We start from the raw sequence: 18203 nt of genomic DNA, 5'->3' as shown, positions 1-18203 counted from the left end.
TTGGCAATGAAATTGAAAGGTAGCAAAAAAAAAAAGTAATAATTCACAGGATGTTAATGTTGTTAAGATAATAAAAAACTAGAAGCAGTAGTAGTGGTAGTAGTAGTATCATACTGTCCTTTGTACATGTTGGGGAAAAAAGAAATAATAGTTCACATATATACAATAATATACACATATAAATATTGGTATCATTGTGTCCTTTGTTTCAGATGTCCTCCCCACAGAAGTGGAGGAGTAAACAGGATTTCTAATTTGGAAAATATTTTAGCAGCTTAAAAAAAAACAGAAAAATTGACTAAATGTAAAAGAGACAAAAACTTGACACTGAATAAAGTTTATACTAGACTCTAACAGCTTTTTTAAAGGCATTCAGTGAATTTTCAGCTCTCTACATAATGGTTTATTCCTCACGACATTATGGCTATGATAACCAATTTGCTCACCATCTGCTCCGTACCGAGTTACATTTAGGAAGAATATACAATATGACAAATGCCATCTGCTGGCTTTTATGCAAATCTCCTTATGGCACACTGAGCGTATAAATAAAGAAATGTTTAGGATGGCTACTCAGCTCCAGGCAAATTTTTTTTTTTTTTAGGCGAGATGGTTTGCAATCATGACCCACAATTCATTTACACACATAAGATTATAGAAGAAAAGTGAAAGACATGGGGGTAAATTTAAAAATAAGTCAAATGTTCTCTGTGTGTGTTTTTTGTTTTAATTTGCTCTTCCTTATTCCAGATTACGGAGCTCTTGTACAATGATGAGCGCTTCTCAAAGGGAAGCAACAAGCCTGCTGGTAAGGGACATTGAGGTGTGTGTGTGTGTGTGTGTGTGTGTGTGTGTGTGTGTGTGTGTGTGTGTGTGTGTGTGTGTGTGTGTGTGTGTGTGTGTGTGTATATATGTGTGTATATGTGTGTGTGTGTGTGTGTGTATATGTGTGTGTGTGTGTATATGTGTGTGTAGGTGAGAAAGAGGTAGAGAGAAGGGAGGCTGCGTTTGAGATGTGTGTGTATCATCTATCACGTATCTGTATTCAAACTTGCAGTCTTCATCTCACCATCCAGCTATAATTCAGATGACAGAAAAATGCCGTGTGTGTGTGTCTGTGTGTGTTGCCTTCAGTCTCAGTAGCAGAATACTGCTGACCAGCCCACTTCTCGTCATGAAGCCTGTGTGTGTTTATGTCCAGGTGTGTGTGTGTGAGTGAAAGACCTGGTCTATCCGTCTGAGGAAACAGAGCCTGGCTGCTGACACAGCGCTGAGTGGTTAAAAGTGTATAAATGTGTGTGTGTGTGTGTATATATGTGTGTGTGTGTGTGTGTGTCACTGCTGAGCAGCGTCTGTGTGTGTGGGGAGTGTTAATGTCGCTCCGTGTCAGTGTGTGTGTCAGGAGTGTCCCCAGCGCTGGAACTGTTGTGTGTGCTGGTGGGAGCGATGGAGACTGTTATCCATGTCACATCCCATTAGATGACATCTGCGTTTGTGTGTTTCTGAGTGTGTGTGTGAGAGAGTTGAGGTAGGGGGAAGCTGTCACCGCCGACCGTCGCGCATTCACTCACACTCCAGCCCAAAAGCAGCCTCTGTCAGCAGAAAAGAAGCACAAACACACACTCTGCAGAGGCTACAGAAAAATAGTGTAAATGCACAAATGGGTGCAGGAAGTGACAAGTTGGCAAATGAAATGTATTCCCATGACAACTGCTCACTGTGTGTGTGTGTGTGTGTGTGTGTGTGTGTGTGTGTGTGTGTGTGTGTGTGTGTGTGTGTGTGTGTGTGTGTGTGTGTGTGTGTGTGTGTGTGTGTGTGTGTGTGTGTGTGTGTGTGTGTGTGTGTGTGTGTGTGTGTGTGTGTGTGTGTGTGTGTGTGTGTGTGTGTGTGTGTGTGTGCGTGTGTGTGCGTGTGTGTGCGTGTTCCCATCCAGAAAAGGTTCCCTTCCTCTTGTACAACCTGATCGACAGCATGTCAAACAAAGAAGTGCAGGCACAGGAAGAGAAACTGCAGAAATACTTCAATCAACTAAAAACTAAGGTACACACACACACTGATGAGGTTACTGAAAACATCACACAGTATACCATATATCCAGTTCATTCATAACCTTCCCTTTTAAAGGAGCTTACACACTCTGATCCGAGATGATTTGCAGTGTGTAATCAGACTCGGATTATTCACAAATACACACACACACCACGAAATACACTTGCATGACCTCCTCCCCTTTGCTCCATGTTTGACGAGTGAAGCTTTGAGTTAGGGCACCCAGACAAGATTAAATTATGCTTTTCACTTTTTGGTTAAAGGTTTTCGTCTTAACTGGCTGTTTGGCGTTCAGTAAACCAGTTTCCTGGTCCAGTGTGGACCCGTCTGTAGAATCATTGAAATGTCCCCAAAATAATCTAAGATGTAAAAAGCAGAGCTAATTCTGACCTCCAGAAATCATCCTCACACAAAACGATATCTTGCACCATCTTTTCAAATTTCAGCATTTCCAATTTAAATTATTCTTAAACAGAGCCCAACCAATACTCGATTTTTGTGGCAATTGCCAATACAGATTTTCATGTGTAAGGAAATTCTGATCCCAGTCGATACACACACATTGTTTTTCATTGATCCCTCATTTATGTGGTTATTAAACACTTGTGGCAACGATGTAATGGAGGCAGGATATTTTACAGTTCAGCTATAAACGTCTAAAATTTACACGAGTGAGTTAAAAAGGTATCCTTCACTGGTAATTTAATAATTATAAATTACACCAAGCATCTGTTTCTCCATTATAATCTCTAAAAACTAAACTTTTTCATAGTGGGCCCCATCAAACACCATATTCTCATATACAGATGCAGATATATCTAATATTGGCCTGTTAACATAAATATAATTAGTTTCCTACTTCCACATCATGTTCAGTGACTGTCCAAACTAAAAATCATTTTACAACATAAAATTGGACAGGTTCAGCTGCCGTTGCACTGAGAACTCATCAGTGCTTTGATGACATTGACTTTCTTCTTGTTGTTTCTCTGCAGAACATAACTATTTCACAAAGCATCTACAGAGGAATCAGGAATCTTCTGGAGTCCTACCACGTCCCAGAGCTCATCAAGGTACAGAGCCTTTCAGATATAATTCATATTTTCCAGATGAAGTATTTACTCCTTAAGTTTTATCAGAGAGCTTAGTTGAGATAAGCATCAGTAGAGAAGAAGGCACTTTGACTGGACTACTTAAGTTTTCTTTACTGTTGCTATAGTTGTCCCAATGACGTAACTGTGTTTGTGTCAGGATGTGATTGTTCTGATGGATACCAAAGACCAAGACTTTGTGACACCTGTTAACCGTCACGTGGTAAGTTACGCAGTGAACAAATTCATACATTCATGCTACACATGATTTAACTTGCTAAAATATGTTTTTCAAATAGACAGCACCACATTCATAATGTGTCAAGCTCATGAGGTTATATGTTTGGTCATGTGTTTACCACCTCTCTGTCTCCATCAGGGAATTGGGACAAAGGTGTTTGCGCTTGAGAAGAAATTGGCTGACCTGAAAGCTGAGAACAAACCAATAGGCATTGTTCTCAAACAACTCATCCAGACTCTCTGTGCCGAGGAGGTACGCTTCGTTTGGATAACTAAGCCTTTCACAATTCTCACTCTTATTCCTGAATTACATTTGCTTTGTCTACATGTTTGGTCCTGAGGTGTGTCATTTTGCTTTTGCCTGATCAGAACCTTAAGGGCGCCCTCGAGCTGAAGCAGCAGCACGAGGATGCGATGACCATCGGCAGCTATGCTACCCTCCTCAACCTGTGCTGTCGCCAGAACAATGTGGAGGAGGCGGTCAACCTGAAGAGGGAAATGTGAGTGAAGCAGGATACACGCACACACATAAGGCAGCGCTGCGACCAGTAGTAGGCCATTAAAGTTTAACTTGAGTGGTATTGGGGGAGACGTTAATGCAGCGGCCGGTCACTCTGTTGACTGGCTAAAACACAGGAAACTCTCGTCGTTCTCTTCACTCTCCACCTGCTTCAGGCATCAGACTGAACTCTAGCAGGAGAACGTCTGCAAGACGAGTGGCATTACCGTAAGTGGAATACATTAATCAAGTCTGTCTCTCTCCCTATCTGTCTCTTAGAAGCCGCAAGGACTCATCAGTAGTGTTGGATGCCAGTAAATACATCGGACTGGTCAAGACCCTCTCAAAGCATGGACGAGTGGAGGGTATGGCTCCAATAAATTATTATTTTACTTTAACTTTTTCCTTCAGCCCCTTAAGTCAAGAATAAAGTACATCACAACTTCCCTAACTTCTTCAAACTGCTTGTTTTGTTGGCCAAAACCACGTATTAACCTGCATTTTTGGTTGAAGGATTTAAAACTATTAATCAGTCATCAAAGTTGTTCTTAATATTGTCTCCTAATTGATTAATTGACTAATCCCACCAGCTCTTTGTTCCTCATTACTCTTACCCTGACAGTAAGCCGGATCAAAGTAGATCAGGCTTGAACTTATAAAAGACCTGCAGATGTGAATGTGTGTGGTGGAGCTTGTGTATTTGAGTGTGTGACACCAACTCTGTCACGTCTCTCTCCCTCCCTCAAACCCACATTAGCCAGCCATTTTCAGAATGCTACGGTGGGTTTCCTTCAGCCCATCGAAGACCCAATTACCATCAGTTTTGCTGCTCTGCTTTTTGCACACAATGACAGGCAAAATGTTTCCCTTGTCTGTCCTCGCCTCCTCTCTCCTCCCCTTCGCTCTCTCTCTCTGTCCTCGTCTCCGTCTCTCTATCTTGACCCTCTCTCCCCCGCTCTGTCTCGAAGCGTGTCATTCTCTCATTCTCTTCCCCCCTCACGCACATCCGTGTCAGTGGGAAATGAGAGAGGGGGAAAATTACAGGACTGTGTGTATTTTTCCAGAATTATTGAAATCCGCCTTGATGCTAATGGCAGATCATGTCCGCCGAAGTGCTTGAGCATTTCACACACACACACACACACACACACACACACACACACACACACACACACACACGCACACACAGGGACACGCAAATTTGCATGTGAATTCAAGCAAGAGGCATTCGGTGGGCACAACGGTTGGTGTGTCCATCTGTGTGTGTGTTTGTCGGGGTGTGTATAGGCAGCGCTAACGCATTTGCCATTAGCCAGAGTGTGCATATGGAGGGGACGCTTGTCAGCCACATTAGCACACATGGCTAACCTTGATGTTAGCCTGTCCCCACCCAGACGCTGGTCCGCCTGGCTCCCAGCACACACCAGGCCCAGCTGAAGATCATGTCTCCTGGCATCTTGCTTCATTTCTCACCCTCTCTCTAATGGCTTTGTTGTTTTTTGCCCTTGGTTCAGAGCCTCCCATCCCACCCCGCCAGGCAACTTTTTTTAGTTACCTCACTTTATCCTTTTGACTTTATCCTTATGTCGTCTTTTTCCTCTATTGCTCTTGTACAATTCTTTATAATTACTTCTCTCTAATTAATATTCCTCTGCGCTCCTCATGGTCCTTTTAATCGTCTTCACATCTGTTTTCACATCTGTCCATACATCCATCTGTCTAGCCGTCCATCTCTCTATTTGTGTGTTATTTTTTCTGGCTCATTAGAACACTGTTTTTCAGTAACTTTTACAAAATCTGTTGAACCTACATGATATCCGTAAAATGTAAAACGGAGACAAAATTAAAACATATGTACATATCTATACAGCAAACCCATTTACCTGTACCTGTTAAGCACTAGAAACATGGAAGTATCAGGCTCACCTTTATTATCCAACAAAAACAACAAACGGTAATGAAACGGTATCTTCTTACTGATAAATGCAGCTGATTATATGATGCCAAACTGTTTCATTGACGTAACAAGGTCAGTATCTACACACCCTGATACAGTAGTTGGTGGTATACACCTATAAAGTTGGTTTGTGATCCGCAAATAAACAAAGAAGAAGAAGTGTGTGTAAACTAGAGGTTATTAACTTCTTTAAATACAAAACTATGAAAATGATCAGTTACCTTATTGGTATCAGCTTTGAGAAGCAGGTAATTATCTGTTTTTGATTGGCTGAGAAAAATTCCATATTGATAAGATAAGATTGAACACTCAACTAACAATCAATGTGACACCTATAGGTTTGCAATATGAACTAAGTTTTAGATACAGGTTTAGGTTAATCAGTTTCAAGTTTTCAACAAGATGCTGATGATAATTTGGTCGGCATTTTCACATCAAAAGTTCGACATCAGGTAAACACTGTCCATCCAAGTGTGAGCATCAGTGTTAGAAACACAGGAGTCTACCTCTTCTTATCCCATTGTGGTCCTGCGCTCTGTCGGCCTGGAACACGGTTTGCAAGTCGAAAGATTCACCTTGGATGTTATTAGATTGCTTTCATGTACGTCTCATACCAGAATTAATTTTTAATCTGTCAACATGTGACCAAGTGATCATGCAATAGGCATCAACGTGGGCCTGAAGAGCCCTCATCTTGTCACTTCTCTCCCTTCATTCTTTAAACACACCTCCTCTCTTTCACCAAGCGTCTCTTTGACCTGCCCTTGCCCGTCTGCTTCCATCTGTCCATCCTCCCACTTTGGTAAACACAACTTGTACTGGCTTTTGGTGGTCCTGGACTCGTCTTTGATGCTCTGTTTGTGTGTGTGTGTGTGTGTGTGTGTGTGTGTATGTGCATTTTGGGAAAGAGACATCACTAGCAGTCAAGTCATGGAACATTAGATGAACCATTGGGCTGTGTGATGTTTGTTTACCTGGCCTGTCTGCCTCTCCATGTTTTGATATGTGTGTGTGTGGTCTGGCTCGCTTTGCTGGCCACGATGCTCGGCTGAGCTGATGGATATGCATACTGGCTAAACGGACGGATAAAGGGAGAGATGGAGGAGGAACGAGAAGGGGGTGGGGTGGGGGGCTTGGATGGAGGACTAAGGGATGTTAGCTAGTGTAGCTCCATTTGGGCAGATCAACTCCAAGCCATTGGTCTCAGTGATTAGTGGGTCTGTCAGAGAGTGATGGAGAGAGGTATGGTTAGAGGGAAGAAGGGAGGGAGGCAGACATGGAGAGAGACACATAGAGTCAGAGAGCAAGAGTAAGTTGCATCTGAACTGAAACAGTACAAACTTGACGTCAGGTCATTATAGGGCAATTGTTTAATGTTGATACCACCATCTTTGATTTACAAGCTGAGTGTAACTGCATATTATCTTGATTAATCAAAACATAAAGTGAACAAAGATGGCAACCATATTTTCAGTTTCTTTAACTGAAAGCATGGCCACCACTTTTAAAAGTTAAAAAGACTTTGAAGGTGAGGTAATTATCTTGAATGATAATATATTTTATAGACACACTGTAGTAAAAAGAAAAAAAGTAAAAAAAATGAAGTCCTCTGAAGTTGTTAAATGAACTCATAGTAGAGGAAAAGGGAACCAGGAGCTCTTGGTCTAATCTTGCAGCCCTTTTAAGATGTATTTGTGCAAAAATGATTGGAGCATTGGAGTAGTGATAAAAGTGTGATACATGATAACGTTAGTGACAAAGAACCCACTAGCTTCAAGATTAGGCCTTTTTGGCTCTTCATCCCTCTTGTCAAGCTCCCAACCAGCTAACTAAACTTACCCCCCTGAGAAGCTTCATCCCCCTCTCATTGTCCTCCCTTTAACCCCCCCTCCCTCCCTCCCCTGTTTAGCAGCATCTCCTCCACTGCCAGCCACCCCTACTCCACCCTTCCCTCCTCTATTTTCCCCTGTCCCATTAAATCTGTGACAGCCTTTGGTTCCCATCGCCATAACAACTGGCACCGAGAGGTGGAGAGATGGAGAGACAGACTGAAATTAGGATGCCAAAGCACTCACCAGTGGCCCTGTCCCTCAGCCCACAAGTGTGTTTGCGTGCGTGTGTGTCTGAATGCGTGTTCCCAGTAGAGTGACACTCCTGTTTGAGGGGTTTTGTTATATTACCAGCTCTGTAGGTGTTTAGTGTCATTACACCCACATTTGTTCACCGTAGCTTTATTAAGTATCATCCTTATTTCTCTGTGTTTGCTGCAAACGTAAGGAGCGAGGAATTTAGTTGAGTGAATTTTCAGCAAAGCATCCGTATTGCCCTGCAGTTGGAGTACTGGCTTCACACACATTATTCAAATATATTCTGTGTCTCTCTGCGTCTCCATCTCCTACCTTCCTCGTGGTCATGCTGTATAGATTAGTGTCTTTGGTGGAGAGCGGCTGTATCGCTGTCAGCCCATTAGCAGCTGTCTAAATAGACAGTAAACGCATCTTAATTACCTTACCCTGATACACCACATATACACAGACATACACACACACACACACCCTTTTCACCATTTAGCCCCTAGTGTTGGCCAGATGGGCGCGTGGCCCAGTAAAAAGCCCTCCATTACCAGCTGGACTTGACCAAACTGATCCACCCCTCAGCCCGCTTACCGGGGTCTCACTGGGGCCACGGCGGGCCCTTGTCGCCGCATACCTATAATTTAGCCCCCCAAGTGCTTTCTACACGGCCACGGCAAAAAGCCGGCCTCCATTGTAGGGGTCCGGTAATTGTAGTCTCGTTTAGAAAACCGCAAGTAGCAATTAGCGCAGAGTTGGCATTATACGGGGTTGGATTTGCATCCCCGCTGGGTGCAAAATGCTGTTTTAATATGGGTTTGTTTTCCCCACATGGAATTAGCTAAAGGGGCCTTTTATCATATTCACACACCCTACTCTTCTCCCAGCCAAGCTCTGCCCACCTCTCGCTTTCTCTGTCCTCATCTCTCTGCATTATCTCTCTTTCTCCTCGTCTTTTGTTCTTTTCGTTCCTCCTTTACCTCTAAATCACTTTCACCATCACGTCATCTTTAAATTCCAAACCATCTCGAGCGTTGATGGTGACTGACGGGAACATTTCTTTACATTTGTCTTATCTCACTTTCCCCCTCCATTCACAGAGGCAGTGGACATCCTGAAGGAGATGAAAGAGAAGGAGGTGGTGATTGATGACACGCAAGTCACCACAATGTTTCACATACTTAACGGCTTAGCGGCCAAAGGCGACACCGACACCATCAAACGTCTGCAGGAGACCATCTTCACCCTCGGACTGGCCAAGCCCACCACCAATCTCTGCTCACCTCTGATTACTGCCTACCTGGACAGGTAAAACAAACTCATACAATCCTACACACACACACCATGTAGACATAAATTTAATATTAGAACAATAGTAATGGTAGTTTTTTATTTCTGTGGCTGAATCTCTCCACTAACCAGCCAAACGGCTCACTTTTGTTGTCAGATTCGTGTATTTATCTGCCAAATCCAGTTGCCAGGTGTGTGTATGTATGTGTGTCTCAATGAGTCACTCATCCCTCCCTATGATCATAGCTGAGGTTACGTTCTGGGTCAGTGATTCAGACAGAGAGAGGATGTGGAAATTGCTCATTATGTGTGTGTGTAGTGTCAGAGCCAGGTTTTGTTTGTTTGAGGATTCGCCAGCTGCAACCTCTCCCACGAGCCCCCACCCCTGATCTCCCGAAACACCCACTGCTATACTCCAAGGTGTTGGAGTTTGTGTGTGTGGTGAGAGATGGCCATCGCTGCCTCTTCCCGTAATGCAAATATGCAAATGAACGTTACCAAACACAGGCTGCGGGGTCATGGTATTGCCCCACCCCTCGACTCAATTCGGTATGTGTGCGTTATTCAGTGTATGTGTGTTCTATTTGTCGGAGCAGCTTTTAAGTAGATCAACTCATTAGCATGTTAATTATGTACAGAGCACTAATTGCTGGATTTACCACAGCCACGCAGTGCACCATCAGGGGCCCACCACACACACACAAACACACCCTGCACATGCTTTCATAGACAGTTACCTCTAGTGTACATGCTGCTGTAGAGGTAAACCTTTGCACATGAAGCTCATGCACACACACACACACACATGCTTAGAAGCTCACACACTGGCGCTCCCCTGCCGCTGTTTGTTTTGCTGTAAGTCTGGTCTCTGGCACAAACAGAGTTTCCAGGTTCACTCGTTAATCACTGCCTCTGTGAGATTAGCAGGCTAATTTACTCCTGGGTCATCAACAGCAGCCAAAACACACACACACACACACACTCACGCGCGCACACACAGCTTACCGAAGCCATGTTCACAAATCAAGTGCCAGTTGTACTTCCTCCAAATGATACTGCAGTGAACACACACTAATGACCACAAGTGAACAAGCTAGCTGCTGCTATTCTACCATCATCTGTCTTCTGTTATTGGTACACTTGTGGGTTTTTTGTTTTTTTTTCTTGCTGGCTGGTTTTCAAGGATTGGAAATGTTCAACAAATTAAAGGTGGCACCTGATGTGCAGATAAAATCTCTTTGACAGATCGGTCGAAACTACTCGAGAATAGGGTGGGTTGTTGTTTGTGTTTACTTTCTTTAAACAATGAACAAAAACAACATATTTCGTTAGATTTGGTGAATATTGCTTCTCTTCACCAACTTTATTTGAGCAGATTCCTCACAGCACTCTTTAAAACATTAATTTCATGCAACAGGTTAATAAATGGAGGGTGTGGTACTGGAGCTTTGCCCAATTTACAGAACGGAAATTATTATAACGTGTGTCTATATGTTGTAAAACCATAATCTTCTGGGTTTCTCCCATTTGTTTCTCTGTGAAACCTACAGCAGTAACAGGTCATCAATATCCATTTTCCTAAGCGACGGACACACTGTTAACAAAACGTTATAGTTCATCAGTGTGAACACACATCATTAATATCATAATTCTCGTTATAGTAACTCGTTCTTGGTGTGGACAGCCCTTTACAACATTGACATGTAAGGCTGTGATACTCCCAGTTTCATGTTGAAACCCTTGGTGTTTAAAGGCTTGTTGGAAATAAATATTTTCCAACATTTGTTTCTTGTAGATGCATTAAATGTGTGAAATGGTTATGGCATGTAAAGCAGAATTAACATGTAGTTCCCACAGTGGTTCAGCCAAGCCTCAGGGCAGGTTTGAGTACCACAACACTTGACTTTTGCGCTCCAGTTGAATCTATCTCCTTGCTCTCTCTCCTCCTCTTTTTATCTCTTCATCTCCGTCCGTTCGTCTCCACCTCTTCATTCCGTCAGTCAGCGGACAAACAGACAGTCGGGAGGAGGAGGGACGGAGGGAAGCGATAAAATGAGGACAAAGCAGGCATCACTCCAGCCTGCACCCGTCTCATCGCTGCGTCAGCGCTAATGACTTAATGAACACTTCTCCGGCAGATTAGCCCTTGACAGCCCATCATATGCACCGCCCCGTTAGCCTTCATGCCCGTCCGCTCAGTGTTGTGTGTGCTAACCTGCTACTACGCTAGCTGGCAGGTTGCTCAGATTGCGACATCCTTATGGAAGTGATTAACGACAGGAAATGCTAATGAGTCCAACAAAATGAGGAGCTGGCAGGACATGTGTGATAAGACAGAGAAACTGTGGCGATGGAGGAGGAGGAGGAGGAGGCGTTGTTAGGGGGGTTGGAGAGCTGATGGGAGATGAGTGGCCTGGTGGAAAAATAGCTCATTCACTTCCACTCTTCTCTACAGTCTTGTGTACATAGTGAAGCCTAAAATGAGAGGAGAGCATCCCTTTGCCAATAAGCACAGATGAAAAGAAAAGCAGTCGAGTAAGAGGACAGTTAGGGTTACAATATAGGAAAAAACTGACATTGCGATATTTTGGTTTTCTGCGATAAACTGCAATATGAAAAATAAAATAAACAGAATTTTCACAAGATAACTTTAATATTTCTGTTCGGAAATAAAGAATCATTATCATGACTGGGGTGGTTTTGTAGGTGAGTGTATGTTATTTAAAAAAACAGTTTGTTTGATAAATTGCTAAAGAATGATAGTGATTGGTGGTTTGCTGTGTATGTGTAGGCTGAATGTCACTTACAAGCAACAAACGCCAAACTCCCTTGAAGATTAGGCCGGGAAAATAAAATCTTTACTATTTGTATCAAGCAGCAAAAGAGTTGCAGCAGAACGTTTTTGAGTTACCAAGTAACATTGCGATGTTGATGCTGAAACATGTTGTGCAGATGTACTTTGAGCTAGCTAGCAAGCTACACGCTGAAAATAACAAGTGACCTGAACACAAACCTTGTCGCCAACGGTGTAAATCTGCAAGCTAGTCAGGACTGACCTCCCCATGAGCAAATGGTCCACCAAATGAGTTCCCCCTCATACTGTTTTGCAAGGGCACCGTCGCTGTGGCTTTGCATTGCTCAAGACGATTGTGATCAGCTTAAAGAAATACAAAAAAGAGTGGGTTTTTTTCCCCACTGATAGCAGAATGTTATTGATCAGCTGACCAGAAACACATCTCCAATTAAAGCTAATATTGCTATGTGTCTGCTGATGTGTAAATACTATAGATGGCTATTGGCTAACTCGTCTGCCACATCACAACAATAAGTCAAATGTTGTGTTTTTAGCTTGTTAAATTCCCCCTGAGTATGATCAATATAGTAGGTTTTCCCCTACATGGCTGCATCGTGTGAGCATCCACCTGTGTGGGTACAGGCGTAAACATTAGTAAATGCCATTCTTCAGCACATGTAACAATGGGCTAGTGGTGTCATGATCGCTGTCTCATTTGCGTTTCGAGACACAGACACCTCGTCCTCCCCCCACGCAAGGACAGTGGCTTGATAACAGGCCTGCCGATCTCCTCCGAACAAAAGAGGGGGACACAGAGGGAGAAGGGGGGTGGGGGGTGAGGCAAAATGAGCTTCCTTGTCTAATCCTTCAGGTTTCCACAGAGCAAAGCACTCTTTTTTTTTTTCAGGGCTTAATTGGCTGGAAAGTGGCTGACATGCAAAGTTGAGGACATTAACAGGGCTGTGCGCCGCAGTAAATGGCAACGCAAAGTGACAGTTAAATTGTACCTAGGGGAAATTATCCATCTTTCGACATCCTTAGCTCTTTTTTGGGGTGGATCGGTGGGCGGAGAGCGGGGGAGAGGGGAGGAAGGTAGAGGGGGTGTAATTGCAACGCCAGGCCCCCTTTTTTTTTTTGCAAGAGTGATGGGATTTTTTTTTTAAGATGTCTCATTAGGAAGGAGGGATTATAAGGAGCTTGATGGAGGTGGACAGAAACAAATGTGGAGATGGAGTTTTGAAACATGACTTGGCTCCAATGTGTACAAATGGCTCCAGTGTAAAAAGCCTCATGTGCTGCACCACGACATATAAGGTAATCGTGCATGTAAGCCACATTAAGTTAATTACAACCGCTTCCCACACTTTTTTTCTCGTCCTCGTCTCATTTTTGGAGTAAATTGCGTGCCTGTGACTCCCTCCCTTGGTTCCATTCTGTCTCCACACTCTTTCTCTCATTTTCAAAAATCTCTTAGTCTCTCTTCTGTGTTGTTCAATCAGACTGTTGTGCAGTTGAACAGCCTCTTGACTGGCGCTGCTGAATAATGTTGTCCCTCTTCATTTCAATTAGCGGACCTCTTTACCTTCCAACCCTAATCACTCCATTCCTCCTCCCTCCATCGCTCTCTCCTGCTTCTGCCTCACAGAAGCCGAACTCAAGGTCATACCATTTCCTTTTTTTTCCGGGTTGTTGGTCTTTTTGGGCATATTTCTCTTATCCACTTGTCTAATTGATTAGAGGAGAAAACACTTCAGAAATTATACCTGTTCGCTCTCAATCTGTCTCTCTCACGCTCTGTCCATCTGTCTTTTTTTCACTCACTTACTCTGCCCCCTAACTCCCCCATGGGTGCCCTATCTGCTTTGACCTCTGTGTGATTGACATGGTAATTACCCAATCAACAGATTGATGGCAGCGCTGTCACAATAGAGGGGATTGAAGTGGTTTCTCTCCCTCCCCTTTCTCTCAGTTTCTCGTTCCCTTGCTTCCTTTCCCCTGTCTCTGCCTCTCTACTTCTCTCGTTATCACTCCATCAGGCGCACTCATCCTCCCGCTATGCGCTGTTTTGTTCGTTCGTCCGCTCGGGAAGGATAGGGGGATAGATCGGCCAAGAAACATGAGAAACGAAGGGAGTGAGCAGGTGGGGGGGGGTCTCTAATGTTGTTGCCATATTTGTGTTAAATTGCTCAGCTGGGGGGCGAGGTCAACGGAGGGGAGTGAGAGCTGACAGCATGGAATGAATAGGAAGGTGGCGAGGAGGAAAAGAGAAGGAAGCGAGGAGGAACGCGGAAATGAGAGGAAGAGGAAATGATGGGAGGTTAAAGGGGGTTGGAGAGGACAAAAGAGGAGAGAAGTTGGAAGGCATGAGAGGAGCTGAGCGGAGAGGGTAAAGATCAGCCGAGTCCTTTTGTCTGTTGCGTTGCTTCCCCTCTAAAAGCCTGTCCAGAGAGACATTAGCCCCTCGCAGACAGGTGTGTGTGAGTGTGCCTGATTGTGTGAGAATGATGTATTGGGGCCAAAAGGTTTCATCACCTGCAGTTGTGCTGTCATGAATTCAAAGGCCTGTATTGTTGCTGTGGGTCATAGTGCTCGAACAGGAGGTCGCAGGGTTAACACCCCATGATACACTCTCTATTCTCTACTGACACAATCCTGTACATGACTGATTGGAAAGACCTGACATCTCACTTGCTCTCTCTCTCTTTATCTTTGTGCGTGCGTTTGTTTTTTGTGTGTGTGTATGCGTGGTGGCATGCCTACAGCAAGGACCTGTCCAGAGCTCTAGACGCAGCAATGGAGTGTAATAACAGCTACAAGGTCATGCCTCGCATCCACGACATCATTGTTGGCCTGGTGGAGGAAGGAAACACCGAACTGCTGCAAAAAGGTTAGAAACACATCTGCCTAGCCATCACACTTTGTCATTCAGTCGTCCTTAAAACAATGTGATAATTCTGATTATTAACTTCATGACACACAATGCTTCCTGGACAAAGAAATCTAAAAAAACAAAACAAAAGAGAATTTCTTGCAATAAAGAAAACATCCTAGTTGAATTTGAACCATGACGCCCGGAGCCATGCTTTTTAAAATTAGGTATGCACAATATGCCGATATTTTCCGGCTCATTTCAGCTGATTGTTGTTTCCAAAGAAAATCAAGTCCCTTCTGTATTGGAATTAACACATTATTATGTCTACTCTTATTGTGATGACCCAGATGCAGACATACAATGCTTTTCATTGTATTTCAAAATACTGTAGCTGTGCTTAATTGAACTTTCTGTTCTCCCGGTTGACTTTTCTAAGCTTCTATTAATAATTTCTGTGTGTGGAAGGAGCTCAACCAAAGTGCCCGTGCAGTGTTTGCATTAAACACGCATGTGACAAGCGCCAACAATTCCAAGAGTGTGTAAAAGGACCAGAAAGTGAGAAAGGTTTGGACAAGAGTCGTGGTGAAGCACATCGGCCAATCACGTTTTGAGCGGTCTCTCTGTACGTCGACAGCAGCTCGGTGTAAAGGTCAAGTTCAGTGTGCTGCAGGGGCAAGTGGCTGTGGAGTGCGAAAAGGTTGAAACCACGCAGTGGAGCACCTCTCCACCTCCCCTTTCACCCACTCCCTCATCCACCCTTGTCCCTGACCCCCCTGACAGAACCAGCCGCCGCACCTTCCAAAAATCACACAACCAGTTCCAACTAATCATTAGATCTTGAAATAACAAATGACGTCATCTCCCACTCCCAAAGCATCAGAGAGAGATGACTTATGAGACCAACCTTGAGTCACACTTGACCTGACGACTTTATGAGTACGTGTCAAGTGCTGCAGCCTGCTGCACCATGGCTTACTCCTATGGACCTGTGCTGTTGCAGTGCATGAATAGTCACCAAATAAAAGCAGAAGTGTACTGGAACCGTCAAAAGTGTATCCTTCCAACAGACTGACCTTCAGTGGCCCACAAAGCACTAAAAGCATGACACGCCTCATCAAAAGAACTTGACTCGCATGTCTGACCTCCGCTTGAGTTCAAGCATCAACAAAAAATAAAATGTGGGTTTTTTTGTGAGGTTCTGACAGCCATAGCAACCATTAATCTATTTGAAACAGGTCATCATACATGCTTTTAACCTGGAGGTTTCTTTCATGGAAATATCTTTAGAAACAAGTGATGTGGAGGAGAAGGGAATTACTTTATGCATGCAGAAAATACTACCTAAGTTTGGTTCAACTTATCTCTGAGCTTCACTGTGTTTGCTGCAGACTATGACCTAATTTAAAAGTCTAATTTGTAAAATTTGGCCAGAATTTGATGGTAGCTCCAAAAACAGGGCAGCTTGTCACCAGAGTAATCGACAACGGTTCAGTTCAGTTTGTTAAACATCTCTGCAAATGCAGAAAGCTGTCTTTGACATTACGTCAACACCGTTTCTTCTTTACGCACTGTTGTTAATGTTAGTTAATTTTTTGAATGGCCATATCTTAAAAACTGCCCTTTAATCATAAAAGTTCAAAATGCAAAATCGCAGCACATTGTTCTTTCTGTTGACTTCAGATGACGGAAAGGGAGAGGGATTATGCTTTTCTTCTCTGCTTCGCTGAATATGCAGGTCCATTTGGATGACTGAAAGTTTGCATTGTGTGTGTGTGTGTGTGTGTGTGTGTGTGTGTGTGTGGTACCTGTCCTGAAGCTGCTGGACAGAGATAGTACGTAACGCTGAGCGGAGCGCTTTAGCAAGTTTACCATGAGAGCTTAGGCTTTCATTCGGGACTTGTGTGTGTTTGTTTGAGAGCAGGCTTGATATGGCTGCTTTGTGCCTGGGACATTGTGCCAAATAATGGAATCAGAAGGAAAAGATGAAGTGTGGGGTGTGTTTGTTCACCTTGCAGGCATTTTTATTCATGACCTTTCTCTGCTCTGTTTTCCCCCCGTCTGTCTGTCTCCTTGTCTTTTCTCTTCAGCCATGGACTTTGTGAGTCAGAACCGAGGAGAGATGACCATGCTGTACGATCTGTTCTTTGCATTCCTGCAGACGGGCCGCTACCGCGAGGCTCGTAAGATCATTGAGGTAAACACACACACAAAGGAACGGTGGGAGCCAGGTTGAGTTTTCTGATACATGTCAGTCTTCCGGAGACTAATGTACCCTAGTTTTCCAACAGTAACCCGAATGATGGAGCTCTTTTATTAAACCATGTACCTGATTGCTGTTATTTCAGCAGTTTAAAGAGAGGTCTAGACATCAAATCTCACTTCTTTTTTAATTGCCAAGGACGTCATGTCTGCGGTGGCAGAATGTATATTAACTCAAGTACTGTACCTTGAGTCTTTTCTTCTTATGATACGCCATTTCTTAAGTTATTAAGATGAAATATTGTTCTTTTTACTCTACTACATTTATCTGACAGCTTGTGTAACTGCTTGACAGATTAAGATTTCTGCACAAAGATTATAAAGAGCTTAACACATGTTTTGTTGTGAATTTAACTACCTGTTAACAGTAAATACAGCTGAAACAAAAGACGATTGCCAGAAAATTATTGGTCATAGGCCCATTTTGTCATGTAAAAACTTTCATGGTTCCAGTTTTGCATATGTGAGGATGTTCTGCCTTTTCATTTACTAAATGTAAATAAATTGAATAATATTTTATAATTTTGAGGATAAGACTGTCGGTTGGACAAAACAAAGGATTGTGCAGGGGTCCCTATGGACTCAGGGTAATAGTGACGGTATTTCTTACTATATTTTTGAATTTTTACAAACCAAACAATCAATAAATGGAGAAAAGAAGTTCAATCTATGCCGAAAGTAATCATTAGTTGCAGTCAATCCCCCAGGAGGAGCACCAGGCTTTGATACCAGTTTTTATAGTGGCCAAACCGTGTAACTACATCTTCACGTGATGCACAGCGGCCCAAATTTTGAAAAGTCTATGGTTTGTTGTTTGGCTGCAACTCGCTACCTGATGAAAAGTAGTTGAATAAAACGACTGTCACGAGCTACAGCGGACACGTCAGGATGTAATTGCCAAACTCTCTTTGTTCACGTAGCTCATCTGACCTGAATATTGTATGAATATTTATATCTTTGTCATCTTAAGTCCTGCTATAAGCCTCGTAGATTAGTGTGAGAAAAAGAGAGGCAAAGCGAGCAGATAAGAAGCGATTTTCACATGGATAAAACGGACAGGCGGTCGGGGACTGGATACCA

General features: G+C 43.4%; 1 protein-coding gene across 1 annotated transcript in view; it reads left to right on the top strand.

The window, feature by feature from the left end:
* The window catches only part of lrpprc (leucine-rich pentatricopeptide repeat containing), a 57807-nt gene that overhangs the window by 15438 nt on the left and 24166 nt on the right, over positions 1-18203 (top strand). Inside the window, exons 16-25 of the mRNA XM_084376431.1 lie at positions 751-808; positions 1934-2040; positions 3045-3122; positions 3301-3363; positions 3520-3633; positions 3750-3880; positions 4159-4244; positions 9009-9216; positions 14755-14879; positions 16952-17058. Coding sequence (XP_084232557.1) covers positions 751-808; positions 1934-2040; positions 3045-3122; positions 3301-3363; positions 3520-3633; positions 3750-3880; positions 4159-4244; positions 9009-9216; positions 14755-14879; positions 16952-17058 — 1077 coding nt within the window. The remainder of the gene's footprint in view (positions 1-750; positions 809-1933; positions 2041-3044; positions 3123-3300; positions 3364-3519; positions 3634-3749; positions 3881-4158; positions 4245-9008; positions 9217-14754; positions 14880-16951; positions 17059-18203) is intronic.

This window comes from Pagrus pagrus, assembly GCF_965226575.1.
Source record: "Pagrus pagrus genome assembly, chromosome: 15".
Classification (NCBI taxonomy): Eukaryota; Metazoa; Chordata; class Actinopteri; order Spariformes; family Sparidae; genus Pagrus; species Pagrus pagrus.
The sequence above is the reverse complement of the archived record's forward strand: the minus strand, read 5'-3'. Positions and strand labels throughout refer to the sequence as shown.